The 16255-nt window shown below is 39.3% G+C and overlaps 1 protein-coding gene across 1 annotated transcript; it reads left to right on the forward strand.

The window, feature by feature from the left end:
- The first annotated feature begins 641 nt into the window (after positions 1–641).
- Positions 642–15479, forward strand: LOC140147165 (uncharacterized). Its single transcript, XM_072168944.1, has 7 exons — positions 642–801; positions 8597–9631; positions 10397–10526; positions 11323–11487; positions 13719–13867; positions 14456–14550; positions 15042–15479. Exons 1-7 carry the CDS (start codon positions 642–644, stop codon positions 15261–15263), a joined length of 1956 nt encoding a protein of 651 aa, XP_072025045.1. The 3' UTR covers positions 15264–15479.
- Positions 15480–16255: the final 776 nt, after the last annotated feature.

Here is a 16255-nt window from a genome sequence, read left to right on the forward strand (position 1 = left end):
ACCCTATGAGAACTACCTGCCGATTGGCCAAAATGAGTAGTGTGTCTAATTTTGAACCAATCAAGGAGGATATTAATAAGATCATATACAAATGCAAGTTTGACCATAAATAGTTTAAAGCCTAGTCATAATTAACAATTGAAATGAGCATTTCAAGTTATCAACCAATCAGAAATGCTGTTAGATGACCGGTAGTGTCCAGGGAGTTAAATACAAAAATGGAAAACAGATTGGCAACGTTCAAATATGGATAATATCTGCTCGCTACTATCGCATTTCATAGCTAGACCGTTGCAAATTGGGATCTCAAAAAATCGACATGTCCAAGGGAGGGGTAGCGGTGGCAAGGATATTTGGCAGGCAGAGAGTCTGGGGTGGGAGCAATTTTTGTGGAGGCAAGGGTTTTTTTTGGCATGCAGAGAGGGAGGGCAAGCATTTTTGACTGGCCATCATGCCTCAGAGCAGATAAATATAATACAGCCCCTTACGTATGAAAGGTTGCACATAAACGCTCTAGTAATTTCCGTCGGCTCGACCTATATCCACAGACATATCCTCGATGAACTGCTGTGAAGCGCATTTTTTTAGGTTTAACAATATGTTTGTATGTTTTAAACTTTTAATAGAGGAAATACTTAAAAATGGCGAGGACAAAACTTCAGTATTGTTTTCTTGTGGCAGGGTTTGTGCTTTTGGTGGTATTTTTAGCTTTACGTCAAAAGACAATAGCAAATGAGGAGAAAACAATCAACCAGGAGACCAGTCACTATCTCATTAGGACAGGTTGGACCGTTGTCAGAGGTATGTAATGCGGCCTATACGCTGACGGGCTTTTGACTAACACACGCGTCGCGTCACGTCACGTCACGTCACGTCGCGTCACGTCGCGTCACGTCGCGTCACGTCGATATCTTCTTAAAAGTTACAAACAAGTCATACGGTTGAGATCCAATTTGACCTTGACCTCTATCAAGCTGGGGGGCATTGGGTGAATGCACCCGAGGTGGGCCACATAACACCCCGCCCAACGAACTGGGTACCGTTGGGTCCCTCAATTCTCTGTTTTCAACTCCTATTTTCCTATTTTATTTTTATTTGATAAAAACTTTCCCGGAAACTTTTTTCCCTTCGCCACTTAGTTTGTATTTCTTTTGCCAATTGAGAATGCTTGACAACCACCTGTAGGCCTATTTACTGCCTTTTTGACAACCCGATCCAATCACCCAAAACAAGCCAGAACTCAACATGACCCTTGTTTGCACCCCAATCAATGTTTCGCTTAGCACATACCATGAACATGCACTAGGAACTTCCATTGAAAAGACCCGATATGAATGCATGGGATACGCGTGGCTATTTTTAAACTGTGGAAAATACCCCGGGCCGTATTCTCGCAAAGGGGCTAACACCCGTCCCAGGACACACCCCGGCCCCGCAGAAAAACCCGCAGACGCCACGAAAAATGAACAACACAACCGCGCAATAACATGACCCAGCCCACCCCACTTGACATGGCCAAAGAGCCTCCCAGGCCTAAGGTTGACCCGTCTTCAAGAATACGACCTCAGAGTTTTCAATGGAAAATTCCATACAGCTGTGTTTGTTTTACTTGGTCACGTTGTTGCACACGTGTTTTCCATGGCCTGCTCTATTGCATATGATACACACATGCTGATATCGACAGCGAACGAACTTGCACCCGCTGGGCCTGTTGAAATCAACACAAATCTTTGCCGGGGGGTCCACTCTTGCAGTAGATGGGGCACTTGGGGTTCTTTTTAGACGGTATTGGGAGCCTCCGTGAGGGTAATTTGTGGAGTTTCCTGGGCCTGATTGAGTGGGATTTTTGAACCCAGAGAACCCATTAAATGGGGTCGGATTTGACATGAACATTACTGCAAGAGTGGACCCCCGGCAAAGATTTGTTTTGATTTCAACAGGCCCAGCGGGTGCAAGTTCGTTCGCTCATGAAGATATCAACGTGACGTGACGTGACGCGACGTGACGCGACGTGACGTGACGTGACGTGACGTGACGTGACGCGACGCGTGTGTTAGTCAAAAGCCCGCTGACGAAGTTACGTAATTAATCGGATTAACTACCATAGCAATAGGTCAAAACAATTTTGAACATCTCGGGCTTCACTACAAGCAAGTTGAACTAATCACCTGTGTATGTCTGCAATCATAGATTGAATACAATACTGGTATTTTCAAAGATACTAATCTTATAGGTGCAAGTGATCAGCATGATATGGTTCAATGCAGAGGTACCGCGTGAACGTATCAGTGCAGTGCTATGGTAGTTAATCCGATTATTACGTAACTTCGCCAGCGTATACACTATCAATTTGATTGATCAATATCAAAGACCAACGATACAAGAGTGGATACAAAATATGCCATTGCGCACTGTACACACGAACACCAATAGTAAGTTTTTATTGTCCAACCGTCAATAAAATGAAACTAGATTAGATCGTATTATTTTGTATCCAATCCTGTATCTAGGGTCCCCAATATTGATCAATAACATTGATCGATGTCAATATTGTACCTTTGCATAATGTGAGAATCCCTCGTTTCGAGTAAATGAGTGTTCGTTTCTCTTTTGTTCAGAAACCAAAAATCAGGGGATTAAACAGAGGTGCAGAACTTGTCTGCAATCGAAACATCTAAAGCTGAATTCATACTACATCGCTGAGCGATAGCGACTGGTTTCTACCCAATGAGGTAGAGCGCTTATTGTTGCGCCTTGAGGAAAGCGCCACTTACAGTCGCTTTTGGACACACTAGTACCAAAATTAAATAATAGCTTATTGTTATAATTTTGCTAAGCTTATTATCATACATATATATCCACCTTTGTGCTTATACAATAATGTAGACAATTATATATGGATCTGATATTAACCCTAACCCTACCCGTGGTTTTTGAGCTATCGGAAGGGAAAGAAGGAGCGAAAAGGAGAGAAGATGAAGAAGAAAGTCACTTGGCACCCCCGGGATTCGAACCTCGGACCCCTCGCATGCCACGCAGAAGATCCCCAACATGTAGCTACACAGGTGACGTTGGCCCGGCCAACGATTCCCTGGGTATATATGACTTGGTCTGATTGCGTCATCAAGTCCCGTGGAATGCATGCACGCAGAGTGGTTTTAATAGTGAGCTTTAGTGAGTCCTAGTTGGGTTAGGGTTAAGGAGGCATATAGGAAAAACATGCATGTAGCTTAATCTCGCGTGGAGGCATGGAAGTATAAGCGTCATAAAAATGTTGGATGCATGATGGAAATGATTTGATTATGAATTAGTTTATTGCCCGCGGAAAGGACAACCCGTCTCCGTTACCTAGGCTCCATTCTCCACTCATCTATATTACCCCCTCTTCCTCTATTCCTTCTCTTCATCTCCAGGGTCCCCAGTGTCTCTTTCTCCCCCTTGCTTTTCCCCCTACACTCGATATCTCCTCTCCCTACACACTATTCCACTCCACTCTCGAGCTCTACTCTACGCCTTCCATCCCTTCCCTCTTCGGATTCTCTCTCCCCCATAACTTCCCCACACCCCCACACACCCCCATACACACAGACACATCCCACCCACCCCCACACCCACCACCTCACACCCACACACACTCGATCTCTCTCCCCTCTCATTTCTTTCGAGCAATGATAACTTGAATAAAAGTTAACTAACATTATTGGAAGTAATCTTCAATCGATCCTCCGGCATGCGATATGCATATGAATAGACACTCGAGTATCTATTCTTTTGTAATAATCTCGGTTGACATTTTTCGATGGTCTATATTGTTTCACTGGGAAATAATCCTAGGATTATTCGGCCAACTAAATCACGCTTTCAAATGTAGATTGACTCTCTGCTTGTGAATATTGCACTGCGAAATTCTTTTGTATACTTTGATCAAGATAACGTCAAACCTGATATTCTGCGGTCACATGATTATGTAACAAAGTGAAATGAAAACCGAAACTGCTTTCTACAAGTTTTAAGTTTCTAACAAAGGGTACAGACAAATAAAAAGGTAATGACGTCAGTCAAGAGCTTAGGCAGGATAATAGGAAACCACGTGACCAAAACCAAGACCAATCCTGAAACTCATAACTTTAAACGACCGAATTGGATTATCATGATCCCCTGGTCATGATCATGAAATTTGCCTAATGGCCATATGAATTTCTTGGAGATTAGAGGGCGCTGCGCCCTCCTTGTAAATCCCATCAGCATTAAGAAAAATCCCATCTCATACGTGTTTCCCAACAAACACAAAACGTTTTTAAAACGTTTTAAATTGGTTATATATATTTTGGTAAAAACGTTTTAATAACTTTAAATGTCGGATTTTTAAAGGTAGTGAAAACGTTTTGTATGATAATACACTATAACAACAATCAATCACCATGTTTCCGTTTAAGGGCGACAACTTCAGCTTACGGGCGCACCATTTGATTGGGTATGGGAGTTTAAATTGAAAAATAAATTTACCCAATGTTTTTTTTCGCCCTACTATGAGTAAAAAAAGAAATTAAAATTGGAAATTAAAATATTTTGCTTCGTCCCCCTTGAAAATTGCAATAGAATAAATAATAAAACAACTAGATCCATCTACCGGGTAGAAATCGAACGTAAATTATGCCATGTTCTTTTTTAGCCCAATAAACACTATATTGGCGCCAAAATAGGGTAAAATAATGAACGATTTTGCGTGCTTCGCGCACATTGGCAGGTAAATAACAATATTCCACATTTTTGGGCGCATTTACACTCAGAGAATTGATAATATCCTCCAAATACCATCCAAACTAATTTGGGCGGGCTTATTTGGGTTTTTTTTAATTTGCCGATAAACGTGCTTTCCGACTAGTCACTTAATTTGACACCCATAAAAACGGTTCATAAAATTAATTTGCTGGTATTCTATATTACAAGTTGCCCAACTGGCTTGAAATACTGCTTTGACCAAAAGTTGTAAGGTGCAGCTTGGCCCCGGTTAAGGCCACTTATTGTCCTCATTTCGGCCCATTAGCATTAAAATTGCACATTTTCGTGCGCTTCCCGCGCATTTGCCCTTGTAAAGTGATGATTTTAAGCATGGTCAGCGGGCCAATTTGAAATTGTGGCTCTTTGGTCCCGGTGCGCCCCTAAACCAATGGGTATATACCCATAGTAAAGCTGAATTTCATATTGCTAATAAGGAATGATTAAATAACATATATACAGTGAAATATCAGTACAAAGATTGACATGGGTGCCGAAAATGGTATGAATAGGGACAGGGGCAAGATTTAGGGACAAAAGTTTGACAGATTTTTTTCAGTCAATTATCTTCCAAGTTTGCTTTTCCAACTTATTGTTTATAATTTTAAAAATTGACCTCCAGAATGCTTTTGTCCGTATTCCCTGCCCTGTACTGTCCTAGTTTTGCGGTCATTGGTTTTAGGAACAATAGCACGAAATGACAGTGAGATATTACCCTGACGTCAATAATTATCCGTACTTAGCCTATTCATTATTGGTCTTTATGCTTCAAATCATATACATAATTGACGGTCCAGTCTAGAACTAGCCCGTTCGCAAAACGTGACACACCTTGAATAGCGTATCCACGATTTTGGCGATTGGTCAAACGCACACCGACATCGCCTGGCTAATAATTACTTTGTCAGCAGAGATACTAAAATAAATACCCGGGATCGATACACGTGAATTTGCTAGGCACGAGTTTGATATGAGAAGAAAATCTTTGGATACCGGGGTAGAAAATGATGAATATCTCCCGTAAATGATTTCGTATAAAGAAACCAGATGTGGTTCCTTGCACTTGAATATATATTTTGAACAGATATGATAGTCGTTAGCTTGCGTCTTGAGAGAGTAGCTTGCGTCTTGAGTCAAAAACTGACAATAATTCTGATTTATATGTGCCGAATTATATAGCGCAGTGTATAGGCCAATCGTGAAGGTAATCTAAAGGCATATGACCTATGGGCGTACCATGCTCGACTGACACACAGCGAGGTCAGTCACCGAGCTAATCGGGGCTATTGTCAGTAGCCTTAGTCAGATGTCCTTCGGCCCATTATGCGACTCAAAACTATTAAACAGGTCGATACAAAATGGCCATGCGTGGCGGTGGATTCAACCTACCATGGCGATTTCTGCAATGAAGATATCGGGGCGATGACACTATGAGACGTCTTGTTAGGCAAAAAAAACCCCACCAAAAACAAGTTTGTTTCCTGTAGCGCGCGCATTTCGTTTTTTAAGGCTTATTGTGCGCATTTGAATTTTTTTCACTTAGGGAGGACAGCTTTTATGGTCTACTTAGCTCAGCAATGCTTTGCTGTGTTCGATAATGGTTCATGTACGCCAGAGCGTTCGATAGGAACAAGCGAACAGTATACGAGTTTGCTGATATCTATCGGAGCGTTCAGCAGAGCAGCAGGATTATAAACACGGTCGATGGTAAAACCATAATCAATTTCCTTTGTGTTCAGTAAGTACATAACGACCCACTCATCAACTACTCAAGTGGTTATTAAATAAGCATGTCTGGGGTCGTGTCTGCGGTCAATAGAAAGTCATTAATGTGTGTAAGTTTATGTTTACATAAAGTGGTGTAATTAGGTTTCAATGGGTTGTTAATTCAAGCATGGTCGTAAAATTGATTCGATCGATATTTTGGCAACGCGTGGTATCGGAGCGGAGGGTACAATTGAGCAGAGCCTGACAGACTTTATGGGCTTGAGCTTTGATAAAAGCCAGATACCTCTCCGATACAATGTGCTATCGAAGACAGCAAAGCATTGCTGAGTTAAGAAGACCATAAAAGCTGTCCTCCCTTACAAAAAAAACCCCGGAAAAATCGCAAATAAATAATATAAAAACACTACTGGAGTAAACATTTACACATTACACATCAAACGAGCATAGTGAAAAACTACTGGAGGTTGAAAGGGGGTCATAAATACCGGTATTCTTGAAAAAAAAAATTTGTGTGTCGGAGAAACCCACTATAAATTCCCATTCCAATTTGCAGCGAAAAGTGTTTTTTTTTTTTCATTTCAAGACATGGATTTAAAAACCAAAAAAAACCCCAAAAACAACCCGCATTTCGCATTTGACTTTTTGGACCTGCTACAGGAAATAAACATGTTTTTTCGACCTTACCAGTATAATACCGACTTTATAAATTCGTATTAAACAGTTCATTTAAGCTTTTAGGCAGGTGTCTGGAATGGTGGCGCCCATGCTGTGGGTGGTCTTCTTCTCTTTTTTTTAATAGGACAGCATTAATAATTTGATTCGTTTTGATCCGAAGTTTATGAGTGTATAACAAGACTTCCCGTCGATGAATTTTTATTCCCGTCGGTAAATATTTTTCCTTTAAGTTTTTCATAACATAGGCCTATTCAAAATTCAATAGAATTAACTAGCGAGAAAAGTTTCATTTAACCCTACAAAAGTGGTATATTTGAGTGGTGTGTAGGTATCACATTAACTATTGAGTTGCAGTCGGTTACCAGTTGGGTAAAAACCAATAAGTGGCATATCATTGTCAAGCTTGGACTTTAAGCTTTTCGAAAAACAAGTTTAATTAATTATTAATGAAAATGTAAATTTATGCAAATTAGCTCATGAAAGATTAATGAGCTCATAGCCAATTAAATATGATGAAAAAAGTATTTTGATTTATATTTTTGAAGTGTATGAGTACATCAATGGGACATTTTCATGCAGTTTTTAATACACTGCCATGTTTCTAATGTACTAAAAAGAAATCCGACGGACATTTGTGGGCTATTTTTAGGGCAAAATTTGGCCTAAAAATGGTAAAAATATGCAAGTTTTAAACATTTTAAAACCATGTTATGATGTGTAAATGGTAGTTATATTAGGAAAAAAGATTTTTGTTGATAGAGAAGTGATAAATTACCAAAACTGTTCAAAAGATAAGACCTTATTTGTGTAAATATTTTATACATGCATATTAAACTATTTCATATGCCATATGGCACGAAATTGATGAGGGGTAAAAGAATTAGGCTCTCATGAAAATTCTCAAAAAATGCCCATTGTCCAGTTTAACTATTTTAATAAGTTATTCCACTTTTGCACCGTATTTCATCAGTTTTTTCGCCAAAAGGTGCTGGATTCACTTTACTTCAAAAACGGGTTTCCCACCCCAATGTCAAAACAAATCTACGCCACTGCGGTTCATTAAAAGAATGTTGCTGTGGGGGTGTTGGGGGGGGGGGGGCGCCGCCACTCCACCCGCACATCAAGTATACATGTTCTCCTTCCCCGATCATTTACACCTGATTGAAGTGGAGCCAACAGGATTAAATGCCTTGCCCAGGACACAAAGCTTTGGCCGTGATGTGATACAAACCCACAAGCTTGTGATCAGGAGTCTGATCATTTATACCCACTATAATTGGCCACTGTGCTCCTGGCCACTGAATACAATTCGCCACTCACTGGCGAATATTTTTAAATGATAATATTTGATGTCTGTTAATCATACTGATGCGTCCTCCTTCTTTCTTTTTCTGTTTCTTTTTGATGACTTCAGGTATATGTTTGCTCGTCAATTTAATTCTGGCTGCGATATGTTTCCACATTTCCTACCTGCGAGCCAGCAAGTATCACACGATTGCCAGTATTTTACTGATGTATATCATCAATCAAAGATCATACCTCCTTAACGGATTTTACATGCGCAAATTCGATGCACGTGCGAAAGATCCTAGACGAGCCCAAGAAGAATTCCTGAAAAACTTAATGAAGCGAGATGCCAACACCGTGTACGGAAAGCGTCATAAGTTCAGCAACATTAAATCCCTTGAAGATTTACGAAATAATCATCCGCTCACGTCATACGAGCATTATCGGGAAGATGTACAACGAATGGCCAATGGTGAGAAAGACATCCTGTTTTGTGAAAAGCTGCAACGATTCGGAATTACTTCTGGTACAACTGGTAAAGGAAAACTTATACCTTTATCGAAATCTCGATTTGCCCACATATATGGGCGACTCCGAGTACTTTGGAAGAAGGCCTGTGGAAAGAAATATGGTTATCCAAGTCCAATACAAAAAGATATGGCGTTCTATGTGAATCCCAGACCGACCAAAACCTCTGGAGGTGATGTTGTAGGTCCAGCAAGTCTGATCACAGACGATATGAAATTTCTTCTCAGTATAATCTCAAGTGTTCCCTGGAAGGTATTGAGTATCAGCACAGAACACGAAGCCCATTACCTCACTCTGCTGTTTGGTCTTCGCGATCCTGACATTGGATGCCTGTTTGGCCCATTCAGTTCTCAGATCCATAAGGCCATGTCTAAAGTCGAATATCACTGGTGGGAACAACTTGTTCATGATATCAAGACAGGAACTATTGATAAAAATTTGAAGATATCTACTGAAGTAAGAGAAGCATGCGAGAAGGCACTATTTCCAGAACCAGAAAGGGCTGCGGAACTGAGGAGGGAATTCGAGAATGGATTTGACGGCATCATGCGACGTATATGGCCTCATATGAACTATATGATTGGAGTCAATACAGCAGAGTTTACCAAAGAGTTGGAAGGGAAATACGCAAAGGGTGAGGTCACTATTCAAAAGTAAAAAACAATCGGTCAAATAATTGCAATTTTACGTGTATATCTAAAAATGCGATATCTCTCGTTTTACAAAGAGAAGGTTCACTGTAACCCTATCTAATTTTAACGCTCCATAAGACAAATGCACTGACAGATAGATCTGTGCGGACCATCCTTATACCCGGGATAATGCTTACGGTTTCTCTAAAACTATATATATTTAGGAATTTAGTTTGAGCATATTTAAATGTTGAAATAGATATCCAAGATGAAGGAGATTATCCATAATTTGCTAGACATGTAGACCAGAACAACCTAAAATTCCAACAGATCGAAAAAGCATGTTGGCATATTTGAATGTTTGTGTAATGTTTCCTACGCTTTAGTTTTTAGAGCGTTGGTGCCCCATAAACATGATAAATGTGGGCCCAAAAGCCCTTACCCACTCTTGTCTTGCCAAAAACTTGCTTATTCTCAGCAACCCTCATTGCTTACCCTTACAGCCACATCGACAATGCTTCGTCCATCGCAATCTTTAACTACCAATGCTGTTCATTTCCTTTTGTACTATTTTTTTTTGGCTTTGCTGTTCCATGTAATCATTATCGTGTTGTCTTGTTCTTAATTAAACAGATTCCCCACGGAAATCTTAGTTTTGTACATCGTTATTTTAGATCACATATATGAACGTATTAAGATATTTAATTTGATAAAAATGTTGATTTGTTAAATTTTGTTTCATTAATTTTTCTTGCTATTTGATCAAGGTGTACCAATCGTCTCGATTGCTTTTGGCGGCACTGAAGGGGACTATGGCATAAATCTATGGTGTGACGAAGAAAAATTTGCACTATTTCCTGACACTTGTGTCTTTGAGTTCATGCCAGAACACCAAATGTAAGTACACATTTGCATACGATGTTTGACAACAATTTACCGCATCCGTAAATTCATTGACCAGGATACCTGTCACCATGCTGTTCGTTCTCTCATACTGTCCCGACTTGATAATGGCAATGCAATCCTCTTTGGTATCACTCAAGGTGACAGAAATAGACTGCAGAAGCTGCAAAATCGTGCTGTGCGTTTGATATTCTCTGTCCCTCGCTCAACTGGTACCTCCAACCTTCTCATTCAATTGCATGGCTTCCAATCCAGGACCGAATTCTTTTTTTCTTTATGTTTTCAAGTGCTCTCAGGGCCGTGCCCCTAATTATCTTTGTGAGCTTCTTTCAACCTATGGTCCCGGAAGAGAATGATTGAGATCTTCTTCCGATAAGACTTTGCTTAGTCAGCCTAAGGTACGTAGAGCAGCTGGTTTAAATACCTCTGCACTGTCTCTGGCCCGAGGGAATGGAATAAACTCTCTAAAGCCATTAGGGAGTATCCATCAATTCCAGTTTTCAGAAAGAAACTGAAAACTCACCTTTTCAGTTAGCTTCTTTCTTGTTCCTTCTGTTTTTCTTCTTTTTTTCCCACCCTTTCTCTCCTTGTTCACCGCTTTGATAAATTTTAAAGGCGCTATATAAATATCGTTATGTGTGTATGTATGTATATATGAAACAATTAGGTGTACAGCACACGGTTCAGCAAATCCGACTCCACCTAATGAAGATATGCGTATACGCGTCAAAATTGGTGAGAATTATTATTAATCGCGTACGTATTTGAAATCATTTTTCAATAATTACAGAGATGAAGCTGAGCCCATGACGCTGTTTCTGGATGAAGTCAAGATAGGCGAGACCTATGAAATGTTTGTTAGTACGATGTGTGGGTTTTATAGGTATAGGTGTGGTGACGTCATTAAAGTTGTGGATTTTTACTACACCCTACCCGTCGTCAAGTTTATGTATAGGTGAGTCTTTGTAATGAAATTTTCGGTCGTTAGGAAATACCCTGTACATTTCATGTAAAGTATTATTATAAACAATTTAATAAGTTTCGATATTTTTTTACATAATGAGGACAAACTAATGTAAATATTACCAGCCACTGAAATGATCTATGTATTTAACTCATTATATACGTGTGGAAATTGGCGAATTTACTACTATTTCAACATCCACCGTGCGTAACCGTGCGATTGCATAAAAGATGCAAATCGCAATCTCTTTTATCCATATGTGACCGATCACATCAAAACAGACCACTTCGCGGCTAGCATCATTGGCAGATAACAATGAAAGAAGATGGAAAAAAAATTCTGAGCTTGTTTTGCCTCATAAAACATTTTTACTGTATTGAAGCTAAAAAGCAGCAGTTTATCCTAGTGTTTAAATCTCTATTTTCATTTTTGCCGCGAGGTGGTCTGTTTCGATGTGATGGGTCACATATATCTCAATTTCAATTCAATGGACATTCAGTAGGCATGAACCGCATGTATGAATGAAGTCAAATTTTCAGATCTCACTGTTTCTTAGAAACAAAAATGATCATAATAGTTAGACTTTCCTTGACTATCTTTATTTTGTAAAATGGACAATTTTTTTGCATTTTTTACGTTGTCCGTACGTGCAAAATCTTTTAATACTGGCTTAATAAGCGATCTCTCTCCGTCACATGAGAGTGATTCGTTAGACGTATCACGGCGTTTGGAAATTGCAATCTCTCTAATTAATTTGCTTGCCCAAGGACACTACGTATACGTTTGTCGCAATGTGACTCGAAAGCTCAACCTCTGATATGATAAACAGTCCAATAATACTTCACCGCTGGGCCACTATGCTCCCTTACAAATTATTAAAACACTTTCGTCTTGGGCTCTTGATGAAGGAATATACCTTATCAAGCCCATTTATTTTCATCATAACATCATTGCATAAAACTTATTATGGGCCATGACTATAGTAAACCATTTTCTGCCAGAGAGCTCCAGTTGCATGTGAACTTGTTGTGTCGCTAATGCTGTATCAAACCATTCTTGAATTCATTGGGTGTCTTAGCATGGCCTGTACTGTTCTGTACTGTTCTGTACATGCTGACAGACATTTTATGTGTTCGGTTGCTGAATGTATTCCCTCTTACTTTGAGTCTTGTATGCTGCTTCTGTATCTTCAGACTGTGTCCTCTTGTTCCCATTTCTGCTGAGCCATATGAAAGATAGAGTTGACGTCGTTAATAACATAAATTATCTGATACATCTGGATCAAATCTCCCCTTAATCTTCTATAGGCTAATGTTGGTAAATCTAGCTGCTCCAGTCTCTCTTCACATATCTTCTTTTTTATGTTTGACACAATCCTTTTGACTCTTCTCTGCAATCTATCTATCAGTAGGACATCTTTATGTAAGGCAGGACTCCATATGCAATTTGCATACTTTAAGTATGATCGTCCATGAAATCGAATGTTCTCTTAAAGGATCTATTAAATGAAGAGGATAGGACCTATAGGACACTGCCTTGCGTGATATACCGCTGACCACGTCTACACAGAAAGACATTCCACCATTTACATAAACTCTTTGTAAGAAAGCTTTCTATCCATCAGTGCAGCTTCCCTTCTATGCCATGAGCTTTCACTTTCTTAACTAGTCTGGTAAGCTGTCAAAAGCCTTCCTGAAGTCAAAATATATCACATCAAATCACCCCTTCATCCAAAATGCTGGTCCACAAATCCATGATTTCGATCAGCTGTGTTACGCATTACATTTCAGCTCTATTATGAACCCGTGTTTTCACCTCCTCCTCTAAAACTGTATAATACCCCTTAACATATCACCAACGTGGTTCACATTAGGTTCTGGGTGTCTTCATCCTTGTCTATGGTGAACACACTTGAAACAAAAACACTTAACCTGATCAGCTCACCAACTTTCTCTTCGTCAGTGTGCGCAAATGTTCCATCTTCTTTCTCAAAATCACTTAACATTCCAGTCTTGGAACGGACATATTTCAAAAAGCTTTTCGGATTTACTTTGATCTCCTCCGCGAGTTTTCTCATATTTAATAGGTAGTATGCAGTGAGTATTGGGGTGAAAATCAAGCCTTGTTTAACCACCAGTGTACATGGTGTATGGGGAGAACTGTTTAGTACTCAACTCAGTCTTTATAAAACAATTGCGATGAAGAATTTCTACTTTTTGTAGATCGGGACAACTACTGAACTTACAAGGTGAAAAGGTAACGGAATTATCAGTGAATGAAGCTGTACATCAAATGGTGAACAATATGACGGACACAAAGCTGACTTACTGGACCGCTGCTGAAAGCACACTTCTTGCTGGAATGAACGAAGGTTGAGTATACTTTTGCTATTATTGTATAATTTAATTGAATTTAACCATGTTAACGTTAACAATATTTATGAACTTGCATACATTTTTGTGTAATATTGCCCGAAATGGCTTATATTAATCGGTATGTAAACACAATCAACAAGAGAAGACTATTATCCGGGAAGGGGGGGGGGGGGGACCCATGTATAACATTTTTAAGTATCCACTCCACGTGAATTGACTTTCAAAATAAACGATTTTACTCAACAACAAAAAACCACCCCAAGCGATTAATTAGTTTGTACTTGCCCTTAAACAAAGATATGCATTTTAAAATCTGGTTTGTAAAATCGTTCGGAAACTACTCCCAATTGTGCCGAATAACTTGATAATTATGTACACTTGAATATGCTGCACTCCATATAATACTCACAGCCAGGATCAGCTTTCCTAAATTGGTACGGGTAGACCGGGACAAGTAGCAATAGCTCGGTGGAATTCTGTAGTTATGTTATCCCTATCCATTAAACTATACCACATTTGCCGGGTCATAGAAAGGGGTTATAAGATGTAATTTTGTTGTAAATTATAATGTTTTTCTCGCACAGTTAAACACGAAGAGGGATCTCGCTTCTACCTTATTTTTGTCGAATTAAAGGGAGCGAATGGCAGCATTGTACTGACTAACCAACACCAACTACAGGTACTTTTCATGTTTACTATATTAAATACCACACTAAAACTTTCAGTCGAATTGTGAATCATTTGAGCCAATAGCACGCGATTATTATCAGGCAGTGACGTAATGTCATAGGGGCACGGGGGATGGGCACGTTTCAACATCGGAGATAAAATTTTATGTCAAATTCCATAGGAAAGATATCTTTAAAACGATGGTATCCCCTCAATACGCGGATTCAGGGTTTCTCTACAGAAGTCAATTTGTGCCGAAATTCCTCCCCAGAATGCAATAGGCGCATTGTATAACAATAGAGACAGTTCGGAGGTTAATCAGTCTCCTTTGTTATGCAAGCCTATTGCATTGTGGGAAGGAATTTCGGCACAAATTGACTTCCGGTAGAGAAACCCTGAAATCCACGTATTAGACCAGTGCGCCATCAGTCGGTAGCTCTTTATCTAGTTTTTTCAGATGAAGATGACTGTCATGTCTACACTGCATTTTCTTCATTGCAGTTTGACGAGGCTCTACAGGATCGAAATAACTACTACAGAGATGACCGACAGGACGAATCTATTTCCCCGCCTCGTGTTTACCTCGTCAAACCAGGCACATTCAAGGCACTACAAGAGTACATCGTCGCTAATTCAACGACATCTTATAATCAGTTCAAAATGCCACGAAAGCTGAAAACTGCAGGTACACTGAAGTTGATGTTGGAAAGCAGAGTAGTTTAAAGAGCATGGTCTCGTCGAAACGATGTTTTAATCGATGAGGATTAGAAAAAAATAATTGTTTCAATTACAGTTGGATGCACCAATACAAAGCAAAGAGTGGATGGATGCACAGTAACGATACTGCGTGAGGCCTTTGATTCCCATATAGTATTGTTAACCAGCATTGTTGTAGTAAATAATGGCTTGTTGATGGTACAACTCATTGTTGCTAATGTCAAACTTGTCAAATAATTGTGATTGTATTATACAAGTAAATCAGAAACATGTGGTTGTGTACTTAACACGGTTTGGAAAAAAGCTCTTCAAATACTTATCATTAACTGTTATAATAGTGATGAATTATGCACTATTTACATGGTGTAAGTATAAATTATCAAATATATGTGTATAATGGTATTAGTTACTAAATATATATATATGTATATACGGGAGAGGGTATTATTGTAAACCACATTGTCAAAAACAATACTTTAAGGCGTCGAGCAATTAAGTTACCAAGCTCCGAAAAGTTTTTCGATACATTCATTAATTTCTCAAAAAGAAACAAATCCCAGTTTAACAAATGACGGTTAAAATGAAAGCCACTATTTGGGGCCTAATTATCGTATCATTACAAAAGGCCTGACACCAATATAAACATTTGTTTCGGCGTCCCAAGTTCATAGTCTTTAACGCTCACGCACTATTTTACAGATGACCAGGAATTGCATAATTCGATTTCAGCGATTTTAATTCATGCACTCTTTAGCCGACAATTTTCAATGCATTTTACATACTCAAAATGTCGCTCGGGTAAATACTGATATTTTTAACCGTATCCGTTTTTTAAGAAAACAACTATCCAAATTAGTTCCCAAGACTTTGACGAAAACATAGATACCATATCAGACTGCAGGTGACGAACAGATTTTAAACTAGAATTAAAAGAACCAACGTAGGCCCTCTGAAAATGCTGTTTCGTAATATATCGCGTTGTGATAAAAAGTTTGAAT

Source organism: Amphiura filiformis, chromosome 3 (assembly GCF_039555335.1).
Source record: "Amphiura filiformis chromosome 3, Afil_fr2py, whole genome shotgun sequence".
In the NCBI taxonomy this organism is placed as follows: Eukaryota; Metazoa; Echinodermata; class Ophiuroidea; order Amphilepidida; family Amphiuridae; genus Amphiura; species Amphiura filiformis.